The 14,808-nt window shown below is 40.1% G+C and overlaps 1 protein-coding gene across 1 annotated transcript; it reads right to left on the bottom strand.

Moving 5' to 3' along the window:
- Window positions 1-7,459: 7,459 nt before the first annotated feature.
- Window positions 7,460-9,659, bottom strand: LOC125721461 (uncharacterized). Its single transcript, XM_048997374.1, has 2 exons — window positions 9,327-9,659; window positions 7,460-8,873 (listed from the first exon to the last, which is right to left on the bottom strand). Exon 2 carries the CDS (start codon window positions 8,444-8,446, stop codon window positions 7,772-7,774), a length of 675 nt encoding a protein of 224 aa, XP_048853331.1. The 5' UTR covers window positions 8,447-8,873; window positions 9,327-9,659; the 3' UTR covers window positions 7,460-7,771.
- Between the last annotated feature and the right edge of the window lie 5,149 nt (window positions 9,660-14,808).

Here is a 14,808-nt window from a genome sequence, read left to right as displayed (position 1 = left end):
AAATTAATCTGGCCAGCAAATCGGTCTTTCATTTTCCACAGAATAAAAAGAACGATAATGTTATCCCGCTGATAATTGCAGGCGCGTTTCACCCCCGGCACTGGCTGGAGACACAGGCAAAAGGCATACAATCTTATGGAGGTACAAAAATTATTCCATCTACTCTGCACATCTGCATAACTTCCATCATAGTGCCAGTTTTTGCGGTCAGCAAGTTTATTACTGTAAGCGCCTCCATAGTAGTGCCTCTGAGGAACTGAACCGGACTTCCGATGGTGTCTCTCACATGCACATCATACATATATATATATATATATATATATATATATATATATATATATATATATATATATATATATATATATATATATATATATATATATATATATATACACTCACTCTCTCCGGGTCTTTCACATGATATGTGGTCAGCCACTATATGGGAGGGATATTCAGGCATAAATTAAGGGCATATTTACAAGCCGCACTAGTGTACCTATGTAACCGGTCATTCCCTGCCTATACTCTGCATTGTGTTTTGGGGTGTTATCAGGTGTGTGTGGGGTGCAGGAGGAAGGGATATTACAGACGCCGTTGTCGTTCGCGGATTTTATTGAACCTGTTGGGAACAATAAGGAAAGGGGTAAACTTCATATGCTCTGGCCCTCTCGCTCTCTCTGCACAAAGTAAAACAATGTATATACTTATGTATAGACGTGTTTTCTATCCCCTGCTTATGATGAATAATAAATCAAATATAATATATAATATATGGGTCATAATTATACAATTGATTTACTAACTCGGGGGACCCTGCCACTAGATCCTCACCTCTTCCCACGTGTGCAATACACCAAAGGGAAGAGGACATGAGGTCGGGACCCTTATAAAGGGGAAAAGACAGAGGGAGGGGCGATGCAGGACAAAAGCATCATGGGAGAAGTTTAAAGGATATTGTACCCATCAGGTTAGACAGAAGAAGGAAAACAGAATCTTGTATAATTATAAATTAAAAGTAAAATAACAACCTGTTACACGTCACCTACACTTCAGACTTCATCCTCAAAATCAAAGCAGTATTAACACAAGCAACATGTTCCATCTCTTAAATCCAATCTAACTTTTAAAAATAAAGTCTGTTTCAACTGGACTTTTATCTAAGAAAAACAAACATTTTATGTTCGAGTTGTTATAAAACTACTTTTAAGACGTGTTAAGATGTCCGAATGGCTTAACACGTAAATAATATACGTGTTAAGACGTAATTTGTTTGACGTGTTGACATGGGCGTCAAAGTAGACGTTAAGTCCCAAATGGCCTTCCATAATAAAGTGATCTTTCAAAATAAAATCAATACTTATGTTTAATCAATTAGCCTATGATTACGGTTTAAAAGAAAATTGCGAAGAGCCATTTTCTTTTGCATCCCAATAATTTTGATTTCATACATCATAAATAAAACCACATATTTGTTGATAGTGATGTATTTGTGTTTTTTTTCTATAGATCATCTGCAGTATATGGAGTCCCTTAGATGTCAGGGTGAGAAAATATATTTTTAATTGTTTTGTGTTTCTCTCAATAGTTTTGCGTTCCCTCACAATACTTTTGCTAATAATAATAACTGTACTCTGTCCATTTAAAGTACAAAAGTTAGAATTAATGGATTAATAAGTATAAACCAAAATAATACAGACATGTCCAGTTACGTGTACTTTACTGTTTACAGTAACTGGCAGTCATTGGACATAGTGCAATTATTATTATCATCATTATTTGTTATTATTATTATCCATCCATTTTCCAAACCGCTTATCCTACTGGGTCGTGGGGGGTCCGGAGCCTATCCCGGAAGCAATGGGCACGAGGCAGGGAACAACCCGGGATGTGGGACCAGCCCATCGCAGGGCACACTCACACACCATGCATTCACACATGCACACCTACAGGCAATTTAGCAAGTCCAATTAGCCTCAGCATATTTTTGGACTGTGGGAGGAAACCGGAGTACCCGGAGGAAACCCCACGACGACATGGGGCGAACATGCAAACTCTGCACACATGTGACCCAGGCGGAGACTCGAACCCGGGTCCCAGAGGTGTGAGGCAACACTGCACCACCATGCCTCCCCACTCTCAAGACCACATCATCTAATATAATCTCAATATGTGACTGTGTATATTTCTCACACAAGGATAACTGAGAGGTTATCTGACAATGCTCCAGTCCAGTGTCCATAATATACACTTCTTCATTACGCTAATCATTATCAATCGCATTTTCAGATGCAGAACTATGGGGACAGAAGCAAAAAAGTTACTCATTGATGCCTTTAGTATAACTGAGCTACAAAAAATTACATCTGCTCAATTTTTGCTCCACTTTTCTTTTCCTGCATTTCCATGAAACTTTCAAGTTGGCGCTGGGGCTTGTGGTCAACCAATAGGAAAAGTTTATCACTATAAGCCCCACCCAGTAAGTCTTGGTCGAGAAAAAAGTATGTTCTTTTTGGAACTAAAAAATGGTTCAGGAACTACCTCCTAAGACCTTCAATTGGGCCAAGTTCGTGCAGTAGGAAATCGCCTTATGACCTGCACCCACAATGGCTTGTTTAGAGACACCGGTTCAGCTGCCTGTATGCTTTTTCACCTGCGGCAGAAACAGCAGGCAAACCAGCACAAACAAGGTACGAACATGCAGTAATGGGGGTTCAAATCCCCAGACAGTGCCACCCACTGGGCCACATAGCATTTCATTTATCAGCAAATGTATATTTAAACCTTTGAGGTCCATCTCAGGCTCTTTGCAAGCAGAGATCAGGTCACTGAAATCTGAAGCAGTGTGTTACTAATCTTACTAAAGCATGACAGAAGTGCTCACTTCTTTAATATTTATTCTGTGATCAAAGCATTGACTGCAAAAAACAAGGAGACCATAACATCTCTAATAGGTGAAAACCCTAAATGTCAAGCGCCCCCTACTGGCTGGCTGCAGTACCATTATTAGCACCACCCATCCCCATGTCTTTCAGTGGTAAGAGGCGATTTTCCACATCACTTTCACTTTGCCCCCCCCCCCCCCAAAGGGGGTTCTTTGTTTCTACTGTGCAAAATAAGTAAGTAAGTAATACTTTAAGGTATTTTGTGTCATTAATGTATGATTTAAATGCAGGTAGTTTTATTACAGTCAGCTTTTATTCACAGTGAGTAGCTTGTCATCATGAAGAGGAAATGTGACAATCGTGAGTTTTTGGGCAACCACAGAAAAGCAGGAAAGTAGAGACAGTGAGATAATTAGTGCCAGTCAGATGATAGACGTATACAGTATGTGAGTCAAGGGTTATTCATATATTAATCATTCCCATTCAGATAAAAAATCCTGAGAGATCCATTCCTGAGCATCATGGCTGATATGTTTACTGATAACTGCTTTCATGCAAATTCTGCTGTGCTGAGAGCAAAGATGAAGAGGGAGAGACAGCAAGAGGCTGCTGACGGCAGAAAATGCAGGTGACATGGAGGGGAGTGAGAAAAGGAGCAAATATTGATGGTTAAGAGTGAATAATGACGTCACAGCAGCCTGATCCTGATGTTAGTTTAATATGTTTCTTAGTTTGGCCTGTGGTGTGTATTTCAGATGCAGCATTTAAGCAGGGAGACTGAGTGTGAGTCAATGGCAGAGAGAGAGAGAGAGAGAGAGAGCAGACAGGCAGGTGAAGATGAAGGTGTATTAGGGAGGAGGGGGGAGGAGCTTGGACCTTCACCAAATCAGCCAAATGTAAATGTCACGTCTATCAAACAGGAGACCCTGCTTTCAGGAGAAATGGTTTAAAGATCACACTGGGCTCCCTTACAGCCCCCCCTCGTCTTAAGGGGGGTTCTTTGTTTCTACTGTGCAAAATAATTTGTAACACAAATGTCTAAACTGGCATGAAAGACACATTCAGCTCTTGTGAAGACTGGCATGTGAAACTGGAAAAGGCACTGGGGAAATTCAGTGCACATAAAGACAGGCAGTGCCACAGATTAGCACTGATGACATGGATTCAGAAGATCAATCCTGTTAATATTCAACCTTCAGATGAGCTGGAAAGAGCAGCAGCAAGTGAGGAAAAATCTTCTGAAGTTAAGTACTTGGCACGGCAAGGCCTGGCTTTTCGAGATGTTGGTAAGGAGAGTGGGAATTTCAAGCAGCTTCTAATGCAAACAGCAGAGGGCGATGCAGAGCTGACCATGTGGCTGAAAGGTCACTTTGATTTCACCAGTGCTGTTTAACTGTAACGCCTGTTCCTGGGTTGCCCTCAGTCCTTGTTATTGGTTATGATTCTCACTGTCCTGCATTGTGTCTTGTTAGCTGTGTATTTAAGTGCCTGTTCTGCTTCTGTTCTTTGATGCTTCATTATAGCTGTATGTTGTATGTATGTATGTATGTATATAGTTCTCTAGTTGTGTTTATTCCATCATTTAGTTCATTCCTGGTCATTTGCAGTTTATTTTGCATCCATCCTGATCCTTTTGGTTTTGATGTGTGTGTTGTAATAAACCCTATTTTTCCAGCCGTGTCATGCACTGCCACAACCAGAAGAGGGCAGAAGATATGGCACAAAAACAAAGGAAGAAGCCTAACTTTAAAAAGAACAAAAAACATCAAGACTCATCCAGCATGGGGTGGTGGGTTAACGAATAACACAAACAATCAAAGAATAAGCAAACAAAAGAGTGAAAAGATGCAGAGATGACTGAGAAGCAGGGGATGACTGGAGAAGAGACGACAGGACCAGAAGACAGGAGGGATACAGGGAGAGCGGAGAAGACAGTATAACTGAAGAATGGGAGAAGAGGAGAGACTGCAGAGGAAGGAGAACATAGATGACTGGAGGGGAGGGAATATAGGTGCAACAGAGAGAAGGAGGAAGGGCTGCGGAGGAGAAGACAGGATAAGAGGGGAAAATGTGAGCAGAGAAGAACAAACACCCCCACTGCCCACCAAAGTGCACTTGTAAGTAAACCACAATTTTAGCCTTGGGCTCAATATCTGGACTTGTCTCTGTGTAGCAATGCATAGAATCCTTGACACTGGTTATGACTGTACTGTATTAGTCCTAAACCTGCCATTATAGTGTAAGGAGAAAATATATTTTTTTAAATAAATCATTTTAAAAAAAAGGTAGAGCGATGTAGCCGCCGGAAAAGTCCCCACCCCCCCCCCCCCCGCCCCAAAAAAAAAAAACCCAGTTTGTTCCCTTCTAGCTACCAGATGAAACTCACAATGCACTAACTTCTCTTCCACATGATGCACCTTATTTACCCTTTGACTCCTGTCCATTATTGAGCGTTCTTCTATCCATTTGATTATAAGCTTATTACACTGTATGTACATTAGTCAGCCACATATGCTGTACGGCTTTGTTTTCCGGACAGTCTGGGCTACTCAGATATGTCATAATTCGATTTGTAAATGCTGACAGTCTTGATATTATCCTTCTTATCAGGAAAAACTACTTCTGCATATAGATATTTCTCAATTTTTAGTCTCATCTAATATAAAAATTGGCAGGTAGTACAAATATAATCTTATAAATGCTGAGATTAGAGTATCTGCGATGCAGGAATGCAGGGGTTTCATTGGGGCCCTTTCTATGGCTTAGTACTGTGAAGGAGTACATGGTTAGTGCCAGGCGCAAATGAATATCTTTGATTTTGCATCCATGTGGTAACTTGTTGAAGTTGTCTGATAATTAAACCATGTATTACTGACTATTATGATTGTTTATTTATTACTTTATAACATCTAAAAGAAACTGAAATAGGAAAGCTTATTTTAATTTATATTAATTTAATTTACACAGACATTACAGACGGTTTTAGAGTCTAATGCTGAATGTTTTTTGCGATCATTTTTCTGCCTGCATATGCTGTGATTGGTGCAGTGAAATTTGAGAATGTGTTTGTGGTCAGTATCATATCCTCAGACAACAAACCAACGCTGTAGCGTGTCACTGTGTTTACATGTGAGAGGGGTTCCAGTTACATAATGAACTCGTTCTAATTGTTTTGACGGAGCTCGACAAACCTAAAAAATAAATGCTGGTGTTATCAAAAACTATGTCATATAGCTATATTCCAGATTTATTACAGCCAAACACATCTCGGAGCTCCGAGGAACCTCCTTCTCCTTACATTTCCCTCCATCCCACTCTTCTCATCCCTCCATCCCTCAAATACTGTTACATTTGTCTTTTTTCCACACTCACACCCTATCTTGATCATACTCTGACTGCATGGCATCCATTTGCAGGGCAAACTATTTTACAGTCTTATCTAGTATAATAGGACATAAACATTGAATTTGATAGTTATCTTTTATTTACACATTAGAACACAACGCATGAACATGAAGGGAACGTTTGTATTTGCAACCAACACCTCCGCAAACCCCCCTGCGGAATACTGGCCGCGGACAGGGGTGGGAATCCCCAAGCTGGAAGACTGTACTGCGTCATGTTAACATTAGCTAGCTAGTTAGCATGGATACAGAGTGCACCGGACTAAAACTATAAAGGACGAAAGGTGCGTGATGACGTTAGCATTACGTTAAATGACAACTTTGCCAGCTACTTACCAGAATCCTCTCCTATACGGTCGCCGAATGATAGCGTTTTTCAGAAACACACCGGAGTTAAACTTACGCTGCGTTATTTACCAGCACTTCTAACACCAACATTTGCAGCCATTAACGCATAGGTGGCAGTAACACATGAAATTACTTTTTCTGCGTCAAAACAAGGCAACACTGTGATTTTGATATTTTATCATTTATACTTAACTGTACCTTCCTCCCATTCCTCCGTCTCTGCTTATTGACATTTAGGAGAGTGTCAGATATAAATTAACAATTCAAAATTATCAAACAAAGACAGACACAACACTGAAAAGATGACAAAGACACAGTTTGAAAAGTAAATATGTTTTATTGCAAATCTCTTATCTTAACATAGCCTACCTTATCATATGTTAACTTAACCCATCTTATATTTTAACTTAGCCTATCTTATAATATTTTAACTTAGCCTATCTTATCATGTGTTAACTTAGCCTATCATATTTTATCTTAGCCTATCTTGTCATATCTTAACTTAACCTATCTTATTATATTTTAACTTAGCCTATCTTATCATATAACTTAACCTATCTTATCTTATTATATTTCAACTTAGCTTATATTAATATATTTCGTCTTAGCCTATCTTATATTTTAACTTAGCATATCTTATCCTATCGTATCTTATAGCTACATTAACACTTAAACAGTATCACTTTCCGTTGGGTCCCGCGGGATCCCAGTCCCAATGCAGGGCTCTAACACGGGTATTCTAAGAAAAAGAAAATAAACACTTTACTTAACTTTACTTAAAGCAGTCATATAACTGCATCATACATACCCAATTAATGCCTTATAAATCATTTATAAAAGTATTAAAAACACGGCTGTAAATACTTATACAAAGGCATAACACATTATAGCTATCTTGATAATGCATTATGAATGCTCTGATCTATATATACACAATAAATATCTTCATAATACATTATATCGGCCATTAATCCATAATAAACATGGCTATAATGTGTTATGCTTTTTTTTCTTCAATATTTATACCCATGTCTATAATATATTTATGGATGCATTACAGTGCATTGTGAAGGTGTCAATAATGCAGTTATATTACTGCTTTAAGTCATTTGTAAACCTGAATTCACAACCTTATAATTACTGCCTCTTGCTACTTCTTCTGAAGGGCAGGGGACAGCAGAAGAAGCACCACTTCATCTTCTTCTTCTTCTTCTTGTGGCTCTTCTCAGTATCATCTTCAGAAAGATCTTCGGCATTCACATGGAATGATACTTCTTCTTCACTGTAGATCTTCTCGGCAGCATCAGCATCTTCTTTTGTTTTATCTGTCTTCATCACTTCAGTCTCGTCCTCTTCCTCAGGTCCTTCTTCTGGTATAGTCAGTAGCTGTGATCTGTCTTCAGATGCCACCATACACTGAAACCTGACCAGTGTGGTAGCATCAGCATCTTCTGCCTGCTGGAATACCACATCAGCTTCTTCATTTTCCTCAGGTCCATCTTCCTGTAAAGTCTGCAGCCATATTCTGGCTACATATGCCGCCATGCACTGCCAACTGTCCACTGTGGCAGCATCAGTGTCTTCTGCTTCCTGAAGCTCCTCATCTGTTTCTTCATCTTCCTCAAGGTCTTCCTCCTGGATGGGTTCTAGCCAAGTTCTGCCTCTTTGTGACACTACATACTCCACAGCATTCCCTGTACTTTTCCCTCCTCCTCCCTTAACCTCCTCCACATTCACTCCCACCTCACATCCACTCTCCTCACCTCCATTTAGCATATCCATCATACTAATACCAGCCTCTGTCCCCTCCATCACAACCCTGGAGGCCTTCCCCTCAAATGTTCCCCACTCTGGTACCTCCACATATTCCTCACTACTCTGCCCCCTTACCTCACCTTCCCCCCGGCTTGTCCGGTCCTTCCTGACTTTCTTTTTTTTGTTTAGGTAGCAAGTTTTATAAATTTCCCAGTCTTCAGATGAAAGGCCGTAATTACTCTGAAGACTTTGAGATGAAATACTAGTGCTGGCTAGCAGTCCATCCTTTTCCACACTCTCCCCTCCCTTACCAAAATCAGTAGACCCCCCCAATCCCCCTTTAACCCCCCCAACCTGGACAGTGGGGAGTGTCACTGGTGAGAACTCCTCCACACCTTCTCCCCAGTTGATCACTTCATCCCACAGGTTCCAGGCTTCCCAGTGTTGGGTGTTGGTCCATCGATCAGCTCTCTCAATTCGCTCTCTGGGGAATAAATGAGAGATTAACCAGCACTTAACAGAGATAATAAAATAAATAAAGAGCTGGAAATTCTTCAACCATACAGAAAATACAATTGTTAGAATTATTATAATAAATAATTACAGGGTTCACATATATAAAAAAGAAAGAATAAAAGAAACAGCGAGCAAGATTGCAAAAAAATCTACTGTAAAATGCACGATACTGTAAGTGCAATATCATATTAAACAGTAATGTCACCAAATTATAACTAGAATCAAATACGAAACAACTGTGCTCCACATCAAATGAATACCCAGATGAATACTACCAAGAACTGAGTTAACACTAACCAAGCTAAGAATATTTGAAAGTGTTAATCCTGTGTAACAATGTAAATAGATGTAATGATAAACTTAGAAGCATCTAGCCTACTCTGAAAGTAATGCCCCAATTTTTTTTTTACAATTTACCTACCACCCTGTACAGTAGGGGGTCCCAACTTCCGGTCGGTGTTCCGGTACCGTCCGCGCGGAGTATTGCACCGGGCGGCAGACAACCGGGGGTAGAGGAGCCAGCCGTCCCGTTTATTAGGGGATCGCGCCATTTTGGAAAGAAAGCTGCCCGTATTGATGTACGGAAATACGCCATTAGCCCCGCATGTCCGTATACACCGTCAATCTCCCGCCGCTCGGCGTGGGAACCCCCAAATTATACCGCCGTCTTACCGATCCGTGACACTTTTCTACGACGGAAACCGATCCGCGGACATCGAAAGGTTGGGAAGCCCTACTAAACTAGCATGTTTGAGATGAATTTACTAACCAAATAGTCTGTCATTATTTAAATATTAGCAACCACAGTAGCAATAAAAACCACTGCACTTTAAATGACGTTAAAAAATATGTAATATTAAAAAAAAATTAATGTTTTTTTATTGTATTATAGACATTTACTATGTCATTATAGTATAAAAGGCTAAATAATCAAAGTAGCACAACATCAGTTGAAGAATTCAAAGACATTTTGGAGAGCTAACAAGCTACTCACCTCTGCGCCATTTTCACTCAGAGTTTGTTGTGCTTCAAACGGTAAAGTTTGTTTACGTTGTTTCTATGGAAACTGCTCTGACTCTCCGCTTGACCGTAATATAAAGGCATGTATGCAGTAATTTTCTGATTGCAGATTTGATCCCTATGCAGTAATTGACCACTGACCTCTTGGACCCTCTGGGCTGCCTTCACCTGCATTGAGGCAGCTGTTACGTTTGCTGTCATTACATTCAGCCCAAAATATCAAAGTACAGGATTTAAGATTTGAATTAGTAACAGGACCGTGGGAAACAAAACATATATGTTATTGATCCCTCGAAGAAAGTTTTCAATTTTCTCCTTCTTTCAGTTCTTAAATAACGTGTCAGTTTTTGCTCTGTTTGGTTGGGATTTACCATTTTAACATTGTAGCAGTTCCTAGGCAATACACAGACAAATTCTTTATTTTAGGATGGAATTGTTATGCTGTAAACGATTACCTTCACGTTTCAACAAAGGTACTTGCTTTTGATATATAATTTTTTGTACATGTGTACTCTGGTCATACCCCTTGTACATATGGATGGCATGGAAGGACAGTCACTGCTGTCACCTATACTGTCCCTGTCTGCTTTTCTCATTTAAGTGTTGATACGGCAAAAGAAGATGGACCTTTTGTAGAAATTTCCAGCCAGAGACTTGGTTCCTATATGAAGAGAATATTTTATTTTAATTCAGGCTAAGAAACTACAGAAAACCAGCTCTGCATGTGATCTCCCCTTTACTGCACAAGGAGGGCACACACATCAACAATTAGCAATGCAGCAAAATACAGATGAACAATTTCTCACAGTTTCAGAATAAATCAGATTTCTCTGTAATTCAGAGATTGTCTAAGACTTCTGCTAGATCATTTTCTGCACTTGAACCTAATTTCAAGATAAATGACACCTGGGTCTATTAAAAGAAGGTGATGCTGCCTGACCCACCAACCAAGGCTGGGAGGAAAGGGAGGAATACTAGTCAAAGGAAGGAAGAAAAGCAGCCCACCCTATCTCATGGTCATGGATACAAAAGTCAGGGAGTGTTACGAAGAAGACACCACACTTAAGACCATTGGTTTTATGCACTGAATTACACCAGATAGAGTTTTTGCATTCTAGCTGTGTTACGTAACATTCCTCAGCCTTCATTTGTTTCCACAGAATGCAGGACATAATTTAGGGTGCCAAACAAGACAGCGGAACTGCAGTATAGCCAATTATTTGTTTCAGTAGTTTTATAACACCTCGAACATAAAATGTTTGTTTTTCTTAGATAAAAGTCCAGTTGAAACAGACTTTATTTTTAAAAGTTAGATTGGATTTAAGAGATGGAACATGTTGCTTGTGTTAATACTGCTTTGATTTTGAGGATGAAGTCTGAAGTGTAGGTGACGTGTAACAGGTTGTTATTTTACTTTTAATTTATAATTATACAAGATTCTGTTTTCCTTCTTCTGTCTAACCTGATGGGTACAATATCCTTTAAACTTTCCCATGATGCTTTTGTCCTGCATCGCCCCTCCCTCTGTCTTTTCCCCTTTATAAGGGTCCCGACCTCATTTCCTCTTCCCTTTGGTGTATTGCACACGCGGGAAGAGGTGAGGATCTAGTGGCAGGGTCCCCCGAGTTAGTAAATCAATTGTATAATTATGACACATATATTATATATTATATTTGATTTATTATTCATCATAAGCAGGGGATAGAAAACACATCTATACATAAGTATATACATTGTTTTACTTTGAGCAGAGAGAGCAAGAGGGCCAGAGCATATGAAGTTTACCCCTTTCCTTATTGTTCCCAACAGATTCAATAAAATCCGGGAACGACAACGACATCTGTAATATCCCTTCCTCCTGCACCCCACACACACCTGATAACACCCCAAAACACAATGCAGAGTATAGGCAGGGAATGACCGGTTACATAGGTACACTAGTGAGGCTTGTAAATATGCCCTTAATTTATGCCTGAATATCCCTCCCATATAGTGGCTGACCACATATCATGTGAAAGACCTGGAGAGAGTGAGTGTATATATATATATATATATATATATATATATATATATATATATATATATATATATATATGTATGATGTGCATGTGAGAGACACCATCGGAAGTCCGGTTCAGTTCCTCAGAGGCACTACTATGGAGGCGCTTACAGTAATAAACTTGCTGACCGCAAAAACTGGCACTATGATGGAAGTTATGCAGAAGTGCAGAGTAGATGGAATAATTTTTGTACCTCAATAAGATTGTATGCCTTTTGCCTGTGTCTCCAGCCAGTGCCGGGGGTGAAACGCGCCTGCAATTATCAGCGGGATAACATTATCGTTTTTTTTATTCTGTGGAAAATGAAAGACCGATTTGCTGGCCAGATTTATTTATGAATCATAAACATGTTGTGGGCTATATAAGTAAAGTCAAGGCTCTCAAGTCTTATGCATTGACTGTGAGACACTTGCATTTCAACCAGTTCACATGTTCACACACCGCACCTTATGTTTGTCAAGCTGAGAAGTAAGGGTTAGGGTTATAATTATCAATAAATAATGTACTTCCCTGTGAAACAATGATGCTGGATGTTTATTTGCATATCATGATATGGTGCAGCCTTTTAATAGGTTTCTGTTTTTCTGTTAATCCATTCATGGTGTTGAATAAGTCAGCAAGCATAAGTGTAAGGCTAGTGACTGACTGGTGTTTTCGGGGGAGACTCCCTAGAGCTGGAGAGAAATACCTTAAGGCACGGGATGAAAAATCCCAAATCTTCCAGGAAAAATGTCAGCATTATATGTATTTGCCACACAGAACAGAACAAAAAATTCCTTAGGGAATCACTCGCCTACCATAGTCACTATACTACTCAGAACGCCTGGCAGCCACCAAATCAAACATAGGAAAAGGTCCGGATTTATAGCGTTAGAATGTGGTAGAGACTAATATCCATAACGTACCATCCTAGAACACACTGTGCTCTAAAATTTAAGCCCAATTAAAATCTGAATATTAAATGAGGAAAATAATTTGATTTGTTCTTCTATCCCAAGTTGTGGTCTAAAAGCAATAAGACCACCATCCATTATATCTGCTTTGGGGAAAATGCACTCCTGTAGCCACTAGGGGAGCTCTCACCTCTTCTGGGCCCAGCTAAATAATTATGTTACGCATTCTAACAAGCTTTATTATCTGTGTCAATAAGCCCTGCTTTTACACTAACACTCCTGCTGAGAGGATAGTTTGATTACCAGTCTTGCCCTTGTCATTAGGAACACATGAGAATTTGCGCAGTGCTGTTTCACAGTGGATTCTCACTGGTTTTCCCCAAGACTGGTACGATACATTTTATTCAGTTTCATACCACAGGTTATTGCAAGAGGGATCAATTGGTTTACTTTCATACTGGTGCAAGGAAACTATTATTATGATGGTGGGTTATCAAACACAGTAGCTGGCTACCTCAGACATAAGACGCCCATTACGTACCTGTGTATCACCTATATGGGCTTGGAATCTGTATATCAATTGAAATAATTATTCATAGCCCAGATAGCATCATGTTATTGTTTCAGCGTTGAAGTATAGTTAAATCCATTGAATTATGGTCAGTGATAAATTATCAGCATTGAAACTGAATTGATTTTTGGTCAGATGTTTAATATTGAAAAATTAATGGTGGCGAAACCTTGATATAAAGTGACTTTTTCAACATTGAAAATAAGATGCTGAGTTAACATCAGTATTATTGAAAATAAAAATGGAAAAATGAATTTATGGGGGGCGGCATGATGGTGCAGTGGTTAGCACTGTTGCCTCACACCTCTGGGACCCGGGTTTGAGTCTCTGCCTGGGTCACATGTGTGGAGTTTGCATGTTCTCCCCATGTCATCGTGAGGTTTCCTCCGGGTACTCTGGTTTCCCCCCACAGTCCAAAAACATGCTAAGGCTAATTGCAGTTGCTAAATTGCCCATAGGTGTGTGTGTGTGAGAGTCACTGGTGTGTGAGCGTGCCCTGCAATGGGCTGGCCCCCCATCCTGGGTTGTTCCCTGCCTCGTGCCCATTGCTTCCAGGATAGGCTCTGGACCCCCCCGCGACCCAGTAGGATAAGCGGTTTGGAAAATGGATGGATGGATGGATGTGCACCAAAGCACACACGTTTTTTACTGGTGGCTTAAACACATTTTTGTAACTACTGGCTATTTTGCAAAAACTCTGCACACAAATAAAAAAACCACCAAATCAGCAAAACATTGTAGGTCTCTTGCAAAAGCTAATAAATCGTGCTTAACTCTTCAAACCTTTGGAAAAATTGTATTTTTGTACCAATCAGTTAACACAAACCATCATCTTAATAAGCACACAAATGCCAACTACACACTTATGGTAGGAATGGAAAACACATCTGGCTTTTGCTTTCTCTGTGCACGAGGTATGTCAATTTGAGGTCATACTTTTGTCATAAATAGTTCTGTAAACACAATTCAAGATTCAAATTTCAAGTATGAATGTTTATTCACATGCATCAAAAGAAACATAAGACAACATACAATTTCATCCATCCATCCATCCATTTTCCAAACCGCTTATCCTATTGGGTCGCGGGGGGTCCGGAGCCTATCCCGGAATCAATGGGCACGAGGCAGGGAACAACCCAGGATGGGGGGCCAGCCCATCGCAGGGCACACTCACACACCAGTCACTCACGCATACACACCTACGGGCAATTCAGCAACTCCAATTAGCCTCAGCATGTTTTTGGACTGTGGGGGGAAACCGGAGTACCCGGAGGAAACCCCACGACGACACGGGGAGAACATGCAAACTCCGCACACATGTGACCCAGGCGGAGACTCGAACCCGGGTCCCAGAGGTGT

This window comes from Brienomyrus brachyistius, unplaced genomic scaffold, assembly GCF_023856365.1.
Source record: "Brienomyrus brachyistius isolate T26 unplaced genomic scaffold, BBRACH_0.4 scaffold33, whole genome shotgun sequence".
In the NCBI taxonomy this organism is placed as follows: Eukaryota; Metazoa; Chordata; class Actinopteri; order Osteoglossiformes; family Mormyridae; genus Brienomyrus; species Brienomyrus brachyistius.
This window is presented reverse-complemented; position numbering and strand designations above follow the sequence as displayed.

Bases quoted from the DNA above. Each gene is read 5' to 3' on its own strand.
- LOC125721461 (XM_048997374.1), bottom strand. From the start codon at position 8,446: ATGGAGGGGACAGAGGCTGGTATTAGTATGATGGATATGCTAAATGGA.